Source organism: Bos mutus, chromosome X (assembly GCF_027580195.1).
Source record: "Bos mutus isolate GX-2022 chromosome X, NWIPB_WYAK_1.1, whole genome shotgun sequence".
Taxonomy (NCBI): Eukaryota; Metazoa; Chordata; class Mammalia; order Artiodactyla; family Bovidae; genus Bos; species Bos mutus.
This window is the reverse complement of record NC_091646.1, coordinates 122,084,022-122,098,915: the sequence shown is the minus strand read 5'-3', so window position 1 is coordinate 122,098,915 and position 14,894 is coordinate 122,084,022. Positions and strand designations below refer to the sequence as shown.

The 14,894-nt window shown below is 36.9% G+C and overlaps 1 protein-coding gene across 4 annotated transcripts in view; it reads right to left on the bottom strand.

Moving 5' to 3' along the window:
* The window catches only part of RPS6KA3 (ribosomal protein S6 kinase A3), a 110,951-nt gene that overhangs the window by 71,239 nt on the left and 24,818 nt on the right, over positions 1-14,894 (bottom strand). For all 4 annotated transcript variants that reach the window (XM_070366022.1, XM_070366019.1, XM_070366020.1 and 1 more), the window contains one exon: positions 9,863-9,919. In XM_070366022.1, the coding sequence (XP_070222123.1) occupies positions 9,863-9,904 (42 nt within the window). In that variant the 5' untranslated portion in view covers positions 9,905-9,919. The remainder of the gene's footprint in view (positions 1-9,862; positions 9,920-14,894) is intronic.

Genomic DNA, 14,894 nt, shown 5'->3' with positions numbered 1-14,894 from the left:
AAGATACTACTATATGCTAAGAACCATGTTTCACATGAAATTATTTCAGTTACTTCTCACCGCAATGAGATAAGTACTGTTATCCACACTACAGATGAAGAAACAAAAGGTTAGAGAGAAGTTAAGGAACCTGCTGCCCAAGTTCAGAAGTGGGAATGGCTGCGATGTTGTTGGTAGGAGCACAGGCAGGCAATTATATCTGGGGAAAGAGTGTGTATATGTATGGCCAGTGGCTGACGTAGGCCAGACACCAGGAGGTGCTAAACCTTTTGATATGACCCTGAAGGAATACAGCTCAGTAGAGGGTCCACAGCAGAGTTTCTGAACACTTTTTCTACACTACACATTATATTTGTCTGGCAAAACCTGAACTCTGGTCAATTATCAACCATCTTCATGACTCTATGAGAGCTGAACTCTGCTGGAGAAAAATCAACTGCTATAATAAAAACTTAACATGTTCTTAACCAATTCCTTCAGATACAGGGTGTTTTTTGTTTTTTTGTGTTTTTTTTGTATGAATCAAATTTTCAGATATTTAAGTATAGGGGAAGAATTCTGTAGCACACATCCATTAGTAAAAAATGTTATAAAATGTTAAGGTTGTAAGGTTTTAAATCAGAAATGGGAAATAAGTTTCATGACCATCAACCTGAACCAAATGGTAGTGGCTTCCTTGAAAATGGAGAGGGGTTGCTTCTAAGGCCCTGTCTCAATGGAAAGCACACTGTATTTCACTCACAACATCTCCCCTGAGCATGATGTAAGAGCAACGGGGCAGCACCAGAGTCCCAAACTGGCATCTTGCAGTAGGCAGCAATATACCCTAGGCAGTATTGCTGGTCTCCTTATTCATTTTTTCCTGCTTAGCCTGGAGTTCTTTTCACTTAGTCATTTTCATCTAAAATGGGTAAATTAAGAGATCCACTCAAGTACAGAGGTTACAACTTTCAATACACCAGTATTTCAGGTTAACTAAATAAACCATTCCCATTTCAAAAGAACTTAATCAAATGAATATTCTTTCTTTCCAATTATGGTTTGGATCACTCAAACTCTGAAAAATGAGTATTGTGATAAGCAGACTAGAGCAGAGGAGAAGCAAATTTGGATCAGGGGGATTATATGAGTTAGGCAAGTTATGATTTTTTTTTTGAAAGGGAGTGTGCATGTGTGATTTTTAAAAGCTCTTAGGGGAGGAGAGAAGGGACACTAGAAATTAAAAATAGCCCTGAAAGAGGGTGAAAAATGTAGTATAGGAAATCTTACATGCTCGGAAATTTTGTCTATTATACATATACTCCATTTAATGCCACCATGCAGTGCTAATTATAATACTACTTAATCTCAGAAATATTTTTCTAAGTGGCATATACTTAAATCTACTAGAGCATATTTTCCCCATGCTCTAAGTGCTAAAATATACTCTCAGCCTATGAGAGTTAGAACCACAGACAATACTCTACACAGTCAGTAAGTGTCATCAATGTATCACTCCACAAATGCTCACTGCCAATGAGCACTCTATTGTACTTTCCTGTGTTGAGTGGGTTATTCACTGACTATTATCTACTCTTCTAGGGCTTCTCTTTCTGTAGTTTGTATTTAACCCATAACTTCAAAAGCTACACAAGTGTGTGCTGGACTTATGGCTATGAGTGTCATTTCTGGATGTTCAAATCCAAGTTTTAAAAGAGTTTGAGGGAACCTTGAAGGACATGGAGGAAATCAACAGGGAACTGGTGAAATTCCCTTGATGCTGTGAAGGCCATCAAACACATCACTGCTGCCTTAGGCATGTGTAGACATTGGAAAAAACTATGTCCCATCAGGAGACGTGAGAAGAACAGGACACTGCCTATGTACCTCTACCTGTGTCCTTCACAGGGTGCTGCTCTTTAACTTGGCATCTAAGGTCATCTATGACCCATCTCCATTGTATCTTTTAAAACCATTTTTACCACTGCTACTTTTAACAAGCTTTTTCTAATTCTTGACAATCATGCATGTGACTCTGATACAAGAGCTACAAAAGACTGAGTTGATATATAGTACTTAGGACTGTAGTAATATAATACAAACTTAATGTTATGAGCAATTCACATACACATGGCCATTAGAAATATACAATAAAAGGAACGGAAGGGCCAAAGGACCAAATTAAGAGAAAGTCATTTCTCAATTTTGTCTGAAGCCAGGTCTACTGTCAGCCACAAAATTACTGGATACCACCCTTGTTTCTAAAAGGCATACTTTCTCCCTGGTGAATAGTCTGAGAGAGCAGGATCAGTCTCTGGGAGGAAGAGGACAGGAAAATTAACACTTATTGGGCTCTTCCTTTGTGCAAGGTATTTATTTATCTCCTTTAATTCTCAAGCCTCAGAAGAACCTTTGCCTGCCACTGTAAGAACCATTAAGAGAATTATTTCCCCACTAAACAAGAAACTGCTTTAGAGATTCCTGGATGATTATGGAGACTCGAACAGCTCAGACGCCCTATTTCCTCAGCATGGATCATCAGAGCATGGAGTCCTCTGACCAGATGAGAAAAGATAGAAAATTTTGGAGTCCAGGAAGGTATCCTCACTTGAGGAGCTATATAGTAACTTATCTTCTACTATGAAGGCAATCTCTCTCTCCCAGCCTTAGCAGAATAAAGGATAAAAATAAAGTCTAACAGGTAAGGGAGAAGAACAAAATACACTGGCTAGAGCAAGTTAACTGGTGATAAATTCAATTAATTATACATAAATATGAATTAACATGCAAAGATGGCTATTAAACATGCAAAACTTCATTAAACTTCGTGGGAAATAGATGGGGAAACAGTGGAAACAGTGTCAGACTTTATTTTTTTGGGCTCCAAAATCACTGTAGATGGTGACTGCAGCCATGAAATTAAAAGATGCTTACTCCTTGGAGGGAAAGTTATGACCAACCTAGATAGCATATTCAAAAGCAGAGACATTACTTTGCCAACAAAGGTCCATCTAGTCAAGGCTATGGTTTTTCCAGTGGTCATGTATGGATGTGAGAGTTGGACTGTGAAGAAAGCTGAGCACCGAATAATTGATGCTTTTGAACTGTGGTGTTGGAGAAGACTCTTGAGAGTCCTTTGGACTGCAAGGAGATCCAACCAGTCCATTCTAAAGGAGATCAGTCCTGGGTGTTCTTCGGAAGGACTGATGCTAAAGCTGAAACTCTAGTACTTTGGCCACCTCATGCGAAGAGTTGACTCATTGGAAAAGACTCTGATGCTGGGAGGGATTGGGGGCAGGAGGAGAAGGGGACGACAGAGGATGAGATGGCTGGATGGCATCACGGACTCAATGGACATGAGTTTGGGTGAACTCCGGGAGTTAGTGATGGACAGGGAGGCCTGGCGTGCTACAATTCATGGGGTCGCAAAGAGATGGACATGACTGAGCGACTGAACTGAACTGAACTGAACCATGCAAAAAAGGCAGAGGTACCAGAGATCAAATTGCCAACATCTGCTGGATCATTGAAAAAGCAAGAGTTCCAGAAAAACATCTACTTCTGCTTTACTGACTATGTCAAAGCCTTTGACTCTGTGGATCACAACAAACTGTGGAAAATTCTTAAAGAAATGGAAATACCGGACCATCTTACCTGCCTCCTGAGAAATCTGGATGCAGGTCAAGAAGCAACAGTTAGAACTGGAGATGGAACAACAGACTGGTTCTGAATTGGGAAAGGAGTACATCAAGGCTGTATATTGTCACCCTGTACTTATATGCAGATTACATCATGAGAAATGGTGGGCTGGATGAAGCACAAGCTGGAATCAAGACTGCCAGGAGAAATATCAATAACCTCAGATATGCAGATGACACCACCCTTATGGCAGAAAGCAAAGAAGAACTAAAGAGCCTCTTGATGAAAGTAAAAGAGGAGAGTGAAAAAGTTGGCTTAAAGCTCAACATTCAGAAAACTAAGCTCATAGCATCCGGTCCCCTCACTTCATGGCAAATAGATGGGGAAACAATGGAAACAGTGAGAGACTTTATTTTGGGGGGCTCCAAATTCACTGCAGATGGTGACTGCAGCCATGAAATTAAAAGGCGCTTGCTCCTTGGAAGAAAAGGAGGACCAACCTAGATGGCTTATTAAAAAGTAGACACATTACTTTGCTGACAAAGGTCCATCTTGTCAAAGCTATGGTTTTTCCAGTAGTCATGGATGGATATGAGAGTTGGACTATAAAGAAAGCTGAGTCCGAAAGAATTGATGCTTTTGAACTGTGGTGTTGGAGAAGACTCTTGAGAGTCTCTTGGACAGCAAGGAGATCAAACCAGTCAATCCTAAAGAAAATCAGTCCTGAATATTCATTGGAAGGACTGATGCTGAAGTTGAAACTTCAATACTTTGGTCACCTGATGTGAAGAACTGACTCACTGGAAAAGACCCTGATGCTGGGAAAGACTGAAGGCAGGAGGGGAAGGGGATGACAGACGATGAGATGGTTGGATGGTATCACTGACTCGACGGACATGAGTTTGAGCAAGCTCCGGGAGTTGGTGATGGATAGGGAAGCCCGGCGTACTGCTGTCCATTGAGGTCACAAAGAGTCGGACATGACTGAGTGACTGAACTGAACATGCAAACATTCCTGGGGCAAGGAGATGGAGGAAGGTGATAACTACCTGTTTATTCTGGTACGGATCAATTTAATTAGATAAATTTTCTAATATTTTATTAGACACATGAAAGACATAATTGTACTTCAAGTACATATAGACAAGAAAGGGTTGAACCTTCAGAAAGGCAGAAGAAAGGAAAACAGCAATAAATTCTAGAAGATGGAAGAAAGGTGGATTAAGATATGGGAAGGAGGCAGACTGCAGCGCAAAGAACAGAAGGAAGAGCAGAAGAGATGAGGTGTGAAGAAGTAAAAAAAAAAAAATTCAGCCAGGATGAAACAACTCTCCCAACAAACAGAAATCAGGGGACATGTTTAAGAGACATCACAGGGGCAGCTCCATGTCAAGAAGGTCTGAGTGAAGGTTAAAAGGTCAAATAATGCAAGGCTTATATAACCAAAAAGTAGCAGTACCTAGTGTTTCCAATACCCTTTCAGCTCTATTCATTGTTCCCTCTGGTATTTATATGACAGCTAATAACTTTATACTATTTTCTTCTGACTCACCAATTTCAGTTATTACCTTTAGACATCCTATTATAGATGATAACTCATAACACAAGCTTTGGTTAAATCAATATTTAGTCTTTATAAATATTATGACTATGCAAACACTGTTCACTACTTGAAGGAATATACTATAGTTAAATTTCTCGTACACATTTTTTTTTTAGTTAATAGTTGTTTTGCTTTAGAACTTGCTTTCTTTTCTTTGTACCTATCTCAAATTCTTCTCTTTGTATCTCAAGTGAATTTTCAATACTCAAAACCTATTGGATAATTCATAACTTCTAACATCTTCTCCCCCGAAGACAGCCCTCCTGGAATCATCTTTCTGCTTCAATCTGGACTGAGGACTGTCTAAGTGGACTGAATGAATTAATCTTCTAAGGCATCCTTTATTCATCATAATGGGAAGGAACTTTCTTCATTGTGCTTTTGCAAATGTTGGGTCTTCTGTTGCCTGAATTTCTTTGCTTTAGTTAACAGTCTTCTACTGTTGGCAGAGCCCATTTTCTAGGAACTTCCAAAGAATAGGTACATGTCTGAAAATATCTTCCTTGAAAATCATTTTCACTAAGCATTTCAAAGGCATTGCTCCTTGATTTTCAACTTTCAATGCTGAAATGTCTGATACTGTTCTTATACCCACTCCTTTATATATGGTATAAAAAAAAAAATCTCTAAAAGCTTATCTTAGTCTGTTTGGGCCACTCTAACAGAATACCATACAGTGGGTGGCTTATAATAAACAACAGAAATTTATTTCTCACAGTACTATACACCAGGAAGTTCAAGCCCAAGTTGCCAGCAGATATGGTGTCTGGTACGGACCTGTTTCCTGATTCACAGATAGCCATCTTCTTGCTGTGTCTTCTCGTTACACAGCAGAAGGGGTGAGGGAGTTTTCTAGGGTGTATTTTATAAGGGTCCTAATACCATTCATGAGGGCTCTGCCCTTGTGACCTAACCACCTCCCAAAGGCCCCACCTCTAAATATCATCACATTGGCTTCAACATATGAATTTTGAGGAAACACATTTAGCCCACAGCAAAACTTCTCTTTATCCCTGGAGTTTTGATATTTTATAAGGACCCTTCTTTAGAGTAGGGTGGTCTTTCTGGTTTATTTTAATTATTATTATTATTAACAGGCTTTCAGTAAGCCATTTTAATCCAGAGACTCATGGTCCTCATGTTGAAGGAAAAAAACTTTTTCTGTTATTTTAGTATTCTATCTAATCTAAGAGCATGATTATCACTATAACAAGAAAGAGAAAGTGATGCCAATTAAAATGTGTCACACCTTCAATCATAACAAACATTCTGATTTCAAAGATTATTAAGATACAGGGGAAAATATGTCTCTCATGCTACTTCTTTCCTAATTTCTTCCCCTCCATTTCCCCACTGTCTCTTTCTGGAATTCCTATTAGGTAAATGTTAGACTGCTTCTCTTTCATTTTCTCTCCTATTTTCTCTTTGTCTTATTCTATTTTTTGAAGTTTCCTCAATTTTAGCTTCTAAATATTCTACTGAAATATAAAATATTATCACATTTTTAATTTCTAAGAGTTTCTTTTTCTAACTAAAAAAATAGCATTCTACTTCTGATTTAGAAAATCAATTTCACCTCTTAGCATTCAAAGGATATTAATTTTTCTTTTTCCTGCATTGTCTCTTTCCCTTAAGATCTTATTCTTTCACGTTGGAAGCCTTTCTCAAGTATCTGGTGATATTTGGCTTTTAACTCATATTTAAGAGTGAGGCACTAAGAAGTGGACCAAATATTCTGGAGCTTGTCAACTGGTAGGCTTTCTTGTAGGTTATCTGGCCAAGCAGCCAGCCTTTACAATAAGATCTCCCAAACGGCAATTATCTGAAGGTCTTTTATCAGGGATCATTGTTTCTTCAGGAAAGGTGACTCCACTCTCCTGTATGGAGGATATGGTCTTGGCTGGTGAAATGGGTAGCGGTAGGGGATCACAGTGCCATTGAGGAGTAGCCTTTCACTTGATCTCCCTGTTTCCAGCCCAGTGTCTCATCCCACTTACTACTATGCTTGGGCTTCCCCATGTCTGGAGCCTCTCTGGTTAATTTTTCTCTATGAAATACTTTCTGTCTCTTCCAGGGGTAGGAGAGGGGATACAGTGAAGGCTTTTTATGTCGACATTCAACCAATCACTATTTTCAGCCTGGGCCATACCTCCACTTTCCATAGTACTAGATGACCTCATTTTTGAGCTCTTCTGGGGCTCTGGAGCCCTGAACAAGGTTTCCTTCATGCTGATATACCCCTTACCAGCATGTAGGTCCTATAACTCCATCTTTTTATGATTCTTTTATCTGCTTTCCATATTTAAATATTGTGGTTCAAATAACTGAAGTCTTCTAATTTCAAAGACCACTTTTCTGTTTTTTATTCTCCTTGTTGTTTAGAGTGATAATATCTCAGAGAAGAGGACAAAAACAGCTTTATTTTGCCATTTTAAAACTACAAGTTTCCCTTATATATTTTTGTGTCTCTAACAAGTTAGCAGAGTTCTTGGCACCAAACAGACCTTCATTAAATACTTCATTAATGAATGACTAGATATAGTCAGAGTACAGACTCAGCTGCTCTAACAAAAAGACCCCAAATGCAAAGGCTCAAACAAGAGAAGTGCCTATTTTTCTCTCACAGAGCATTTCACAGGTACAAGGCTAGGTTAGAGTGAAGAAGTGTCGCTAGGTCCTTAGGTCATTAAGGATCCAAGTTTCTTCTTTCTTGTTATTCTATATCCATTCTATAGTTTTGTTGTGGCCAAAACTGGCTAATCATCACACTCTGCATTCCAGCCCATAGAAGGGGGGGTTCAAAAAGGGGTCAACCAACCTACAAGAAAGTCTACCAGTCCCATACATAGTTACTATCTCACAGTTTCTAGGGGCCAGGAATCCAGGCCGCCCAACATGTGAGCTTGGAAGCAGACCCTTCTCCAGTCAAGGTTCAAATGAGACTTTAGCCCTAGCAAACTCCCTGACTGTAGTCCATGAGAGACCCTGAACAAAAGGACGCAGTTAAGCCATGCCCATATTCCTGGCCCACAGGAACTGTGAGTTAAAAAATGTATGTTGGCTTAAGCTACTAAGTTTAGGGTAATTTGTTACATATAAAATTACTGTTGCTGCTGCTAAGTCACTTCAGTCGTGTCCAACTCTGTGCAACCCCATAGACGGCAGCCCACCAGGCTCCCCCGTCCCTGGGATTCTCCAGGCAAGAACACTGGAGTGGGATGCCATTTCCTTCTCCAATGCATGAAAGTGAAAAGTGAAAGTGAAGTTGCTCAGTCGTGTCCAACTCTTAGCAACCCCATGGACTGCAGCCTACCAGGCTCCTCTGTCCTTGGGATTTTCCAGGCAAGAGTACTGGGGTGGGGTGCCATTGCCTTCTCCGAAAATAACTACTACAACATCTCAACTTTCACTATTTAACAGTAACTGACAAAAACATGTAATTGTACATTATAGGCAAATACAATTTAAAAGGATAAGGTTAAGAAATATTTGATAGTCTTCTGGATTTAATATCATTAAGTAAATATTAAATATTAGGCTTTCATCTTATACCCGATTCCTGTAATGGGGAATGATCTCAACAACTTAACCCACATTGCTGGTAGTTTCTTAGTCCTGCACTTTTTCAACCTATCTATCTCTAGAATGCAATCTTCTTTCAGATGTAAATGTCGCTAATGCTTGGAGTACTCAGAGGGAAAGTATGAGCCATGTATGTAGAATATCACAATGGAAAATGATTTGATTTTATACTACAGAGAATAAAAAATTTGAAGGTTTTCCTTCCAAAGGAATTGTTGTGCAAGAAAAACAAGGTGGCTGATGGCAGAAAAATCAATATTAATACTTGTTTTTATATTTGCTTACATGCTAATAAAGATATACTATAGACCAATGAAGTAAAATCATCCAAATAATCTGGGAGGTGCAGAAATCTAGACCAAATCTGAAGGCAGCCTCAGGCACTAGGCTCTACATGTTAGCCAAGACTTAATTTATGCGTTCCTTTAATTAACAAGCACTGATGGAACATCTACTGGGTACTGGATGGTGGATATATGGATGTAAAACCAGGAATAATAATAAATAATGTAAAACAGTAAAAATAATTGTCTTATATACAGAACAAAATGATGATAATAACTAAGCTGCTAGCGATGGTTATCTTGTAAGAGGAGACTATTTATTTATTTGTTTCTTTAATATTTACAGAGTGCCTATTATGTACCAGGCATTGGTCTAGGTGCTGGGATTCAGGACTGAATTAAAAAAGCAAGATGAGGAAACGGTGAACAATGATTTTCAACATTAAACATCTCTAAAAAGCATGACCATTTATTTATTTCACCAATAAATCTATGGTTAGGTTCTTTTTTTTTAAAGCAAGATTTAAGTTACTAACGAAAAACTTTCAACAATATAAAGTCTGTCTTTATAATCTGTCTTAAAATCAGGCTTGTCAAACAGCTTTTAAAAATATCACTGGCATATTCAAGAATGTATTTTGGTAAAGTTAATGTGAAAGCATCAATAAGTTTCCAATGTTGTAAAATCATTACTTTGCCCAGTTTAAAAATAAGAATGTTTAAGTTTTATGATATCTGATTTATCTATATCCCTATGATACAATATTTTACTTACAGTTTGTGGATTAATCTCTTCCTCTCCCATAGGTTCATCCATAATTTGCTGTCCATTCTGTGAAAAGCATAGCAAGTAGAAAGTTACCAAAACAGATTTCACATCAGTTCGAGTCAAACGAAGGCAGACAAAAAAAATCATATAGGAATATTTTCACTCCTAAAGGGTTCTAACGAAATAAAGAACCACCATTTAAGTATGCAGTTGCCAATTTGCAACAGGTTGTGCTTCAAAAGTTAATGTATAAATTGATGTTTAAAATTATAAAAATATTTTTCCATGGAAATGATGTAATAACTGATGGTTACCTTTCCAGGTAATCCCTGGCAAGCCCTTGAGTTTATTTTAATAGTTAAATGCATTACAATGGTCTTATTTAAACCTCACCAAACATCATTTACAATAGTTTCTATGGCAAAACACATTCTGAATTCCAACTCCATTGATAAACAATCAGGACAAATGATTAATTATTGGGGGGAAAATTAAGCTAAATCTCTACATCAATAGAGATTCCAGATGGATTAAACATTTAAGTGTCAAAAAGTAAAATTATATAAGCATTAGAAGAAAACACAGGTGAGTACTACTTATAAGGTAAGAAGGGTAGAAATCATAAAGGAAAAAATGACATTTGAATCCATAAAAGTTTAAAATGTCTCTGTCAGACATAAAAAAGATAAAGACAAATTGATTACAAAAAAAAAAAAATAAAAGCAACATATGACAAAGGGTTGGTATCCTCAATACATAAAGAACTTCGTTTTACAAACCTGTAAGAAAAAACACTGAACTTCAACAGAAATGAGCAATAAGGGAAAAAAACAGTTCAGCCTTAGTACTAATCAAAGAAATGTATTTAACTGAAAGATACTTTTGACTTTCAAATTGGTAATGATTTACAGAAAAAAATAACACCCAGTGCTAATACAGGTATGGGGATAAGAACACTCTGGATATACTGCTGTAGCAAGTGTAAACCAGCACAACCTTTCAAGAAGGCAATCTAAGCCTGTATTTAAAAAACAAAAAAGACACATAAAACTTTGAAATGTCTCATCATTTCAACTTTTTAAAAAAATAGACATGTGTGCAAAGATATACATATAAGAATGCTCACCATAACTTTTTCCAAAAAGAACTCCAAATTGGAAACCTAAATTCCTAACAATAGAGAACTAGTTAAATATATTATGGTACATCCATATAATGGAATACTATGCAGTCACTAAAAATGATGATAAAGATGTAAATTTATTGACATGGAAAGACACTCACATGTAATAAGTGAAAAAGCAGTTTACAAAACAGTATGGATTGTAATGATCCCATTGTAAATAAATATATACATGTTTTAATGTATATATTTGTATGGGAAAAACTCTGGAAGGATATACACCAAAATGTTAACAGTGACTATCTCTGAGTGGTAGAATTTTAGACAATTTAAATTGTCTTGCTTATTTGGATTTTCTAATGTGTCTACAATGTCTACAATGAATATGTATTATTTGCGTAATTAAAAACAAAAGCAAAAGTCAGGTATACGTAATGTCTTCTCTAACTCCCTCACTGGAAAAAGGAGTAATGCCCCTGGCCACTTGTTAATTCAACAAAGTACAAGGATCTAAGCTAACCATCTTTAGAGAATTATCAACTAGGAAATAAAAGGTAGGCATCCACTACCCCATATCCCACAAGAGACATCTGGTCTGAATTTGAACTCCTCTTTGTACTCTCCCTATCTCTATTTATTCATCCATCCATTCATCCATCCGTTTCATTTCATTCATGCTATGTTCTAGGCACCAAACTGGAGATGAAAACTTAATGAAACATACCCTCATCCTAAAGATCCATCCTACAGCATCTCATAGGTTTACTGACCCATAAAAAGGGCAACTTCCATTTTCAAACACTCATAGAGTATGTGCCAGGGTTAGGAAATGCCCACACAAGATTACAAAGCACAGAAATGGTGCCAAAATACAGAAAAGGAGGAAGCAGGTATAAAATCTTTATTTTCTGAAGACACTTTCAGAGGCTATGTATTGTCCACTCCTACGGTAAGGACTCAAATAACACCAGGATACATCTTTCTCTTATAAGCCACAACCATTTATTCAACTGAACACTGATCATTTTTATCCAAATATCCCAGAAAAACCTTTAAGGAGCTCTTAAGAACACTGGTTTTGGAGTCAGACACCTAGATTCAAAGTCCTGCTCTTACACTGATTATGAAGCCTTGGACAAGTTATTTAAACTATCTAAGCTCTTTCTTCATATGGAAAGTGGAGATTAAAAAGTCTTATCTTCAGAGAGCTTTGAAGACTAAATAAGATAATGATGTAAGACCTGTCAGTAAACAATCAAAGTTAGCTATTTTAATTATTGTCAAAATTCAATCACTCCCTCTGCAGCCCACCAATTTGCTACTTCTCCAGCATTTACTGTCTCAGTGAATGGTATCATCATTAATCTAGGAGCCCAAAGTAGATTTTCTCACTAATTGTACATAGTGCTCTCCTCCTATTAACACAGATCTACTCAATGGCTCCCCATTATTTGGCTTTTAGAACCCTTGGTTTAACTTGAGCTACATTTATACTTTCCATGCGAATATAATTTGAGAATCATCTGTTCCTTGCAATTTTCAATGCAAAGAATCACAGCTTGTAACTTACTTTTATGTATAGGACAAACAGCACTAAAATCTGAATTGGTAGACCAGGGGTAGAGTCCTAGATCTGACACTTAAAAAGCTTTATGATTTGGGGCAATTCAGAGAGTCTCCTGATTCATTACTTTATATCTGTTCAAAATGGGGGTACCTGCCCTGTCTACTCAAAGGGTTGTCGTTAAGCTCGAAAATGAGATAACTCATAAGAAAATACATTATAAACTGTAAGAAGCTGTACCAACACAAATTACTATTATTAAGGTAAGGTAGGTTCAAGAGGATAAAATAATACTGCATAAAGTCATTTTGATCTTAGTTTTCTGTTCCAAATACACAAACATACTCATATTACTATATGCTTAAATTCTTTCTATCCCCTTCTCACCTATGAACAGTATCAGGACAAGAAAGTACTATACCTCACTGGGCAGCTTACTATACTATTTCAGGAAAAGCACTGACTGCTAGATAATGCTCTTCTTCATATAGTAACTTTCCTCAAATGCAAATTCTTTTTAAGAGGATTACTAATACATGATGACTAACTTGTCTGTACTCTATCTACAAAGTCATGGAAGTAAATCTACAGCTGTGACCATAAACTCAAAGAACACCTCAAGTCTGTTCTTTTCTAGATAATTCAAGTTCCTTCAAACACTCCATTTAGAAGATCAGACCACTTTCTTTTCTGAGCATGCAACCAATTCATCTTAAATGGTGGTATAGAGAATTGTGCGCAATTAACTGTAACCTTGATATAACCAATGCAGAGTAAAGGGCATATCACCTCCCTTGTTCTACATAATACACTTATATTAATGCAGTTCACAAATGCATTATTTTTGGAATGTCCACAACACATTGCTGAGTCATACTATTTCTTTCTTGTTTTCTGTTGGTTAAATTCTTGTTTTCTTCACTTACACTGCAACTAAGCCCCCTATCCTCTATCTTGTACTTGTTACTTAGTCTTAGAGTCTTAAATTTTTTTATTCATCTTTTTCCAGTTCTGATTCATTGCTACAACCTCTGTAGATTAGATTCCAACTCTGTCAATCAGCTTCTTCACTATTTTCAGCTTTATGTAATCCATAAATTGTACAATGCATTCTCTTTTCTGAATTTTCCACCCGGTTGATACATACAATATACTAACAAAGCGGTCTAAGAAAAAAGTTAAGTAAAATATAATCTAAAGGTATTTTATGTTCTACATTTTTTCAAACTACTAATGTTTCAGCCTTTTTATATAATTATTTTTAATTGGAGAATAAAAACATCTACTTCCTTTCTGAGTAAGATTTAGAAAGATTTAGAACTTTGAACAATTTAATTTTTAAAGCAGGGAAATATAAAAGCTAATTTTATCCTACATACCAGTGTAGCGTTACCAAAATCAACCCCAAAAGGCAACTTTACTTCAATAAACCTTTTGTATCACTTCAGCAAAACAAGGATTCAAATGCTAACTATTTAGAAATGAGGATAATTACCTCTGTGGCTAAGAATTTTCCCTTCTGAAAAAGGACTCTTGACTTCGCTAGAGATTAGGTTACATGGACCACTAATGTGACTCACTATTGTAATACTTATAGTTTCAAAAGTTCAAGAAATACTACCAATTAAACAAGAAAATTTCTCTAATTTTAAGAAACAAATAGAAAAAAACATGTGCTCTGAGTCTGGCTAGTAGCAGGTTTAAACCCCAGTCCTGTCACTTACTGCTGTAGTTAACTAGCTAAGTTACTTAACATTTTGAGCCTCAGTTTTTTCATTTGTAAGATGCATATAATATCTACTTCACAGGGCTGCTGTAATTAAAAGGACTCACCAAGGGACAGTAGATGCTCAGTAAATGCTACTTCCTGTCCCCTCTTTGCCTTCAATTGACTGTGTAATATTTCTATTTCTACAGTTAGCTTCCAAAAGTCATAATGCAATGAAGAAGTACAGGAGAGTATTGAGATACCTGTTTCACCACTTACACAGCCAATTTCCTGCCAAGCAGGGTGGAAGAGATCATTCATATGTGTGATATATTTTTATACAATGTGGCTAAAGAATGAGTACGAGTGAAAAAGAATAGTTTAAATGCGAGGCAAACGTATTTATCCTCTCTCATCCCACCATAATGCCTTCCAGCCAAAAAATCACAGAGCTTGGCAGACTGTACATATGCAAATATTATGTGAAATACTGGAAAAGGTTAGGAAATGCTAATCATGCTTTACTCTGGTAGTCTGAATGTGTAAAAGTCAAAAATTAGAATAATATACAATATGGGTCTCACCAGAACAAATCAGACAAAGGAGACTGTTAGCCTCAGTTCAAATCAGTAATTCTGAACCA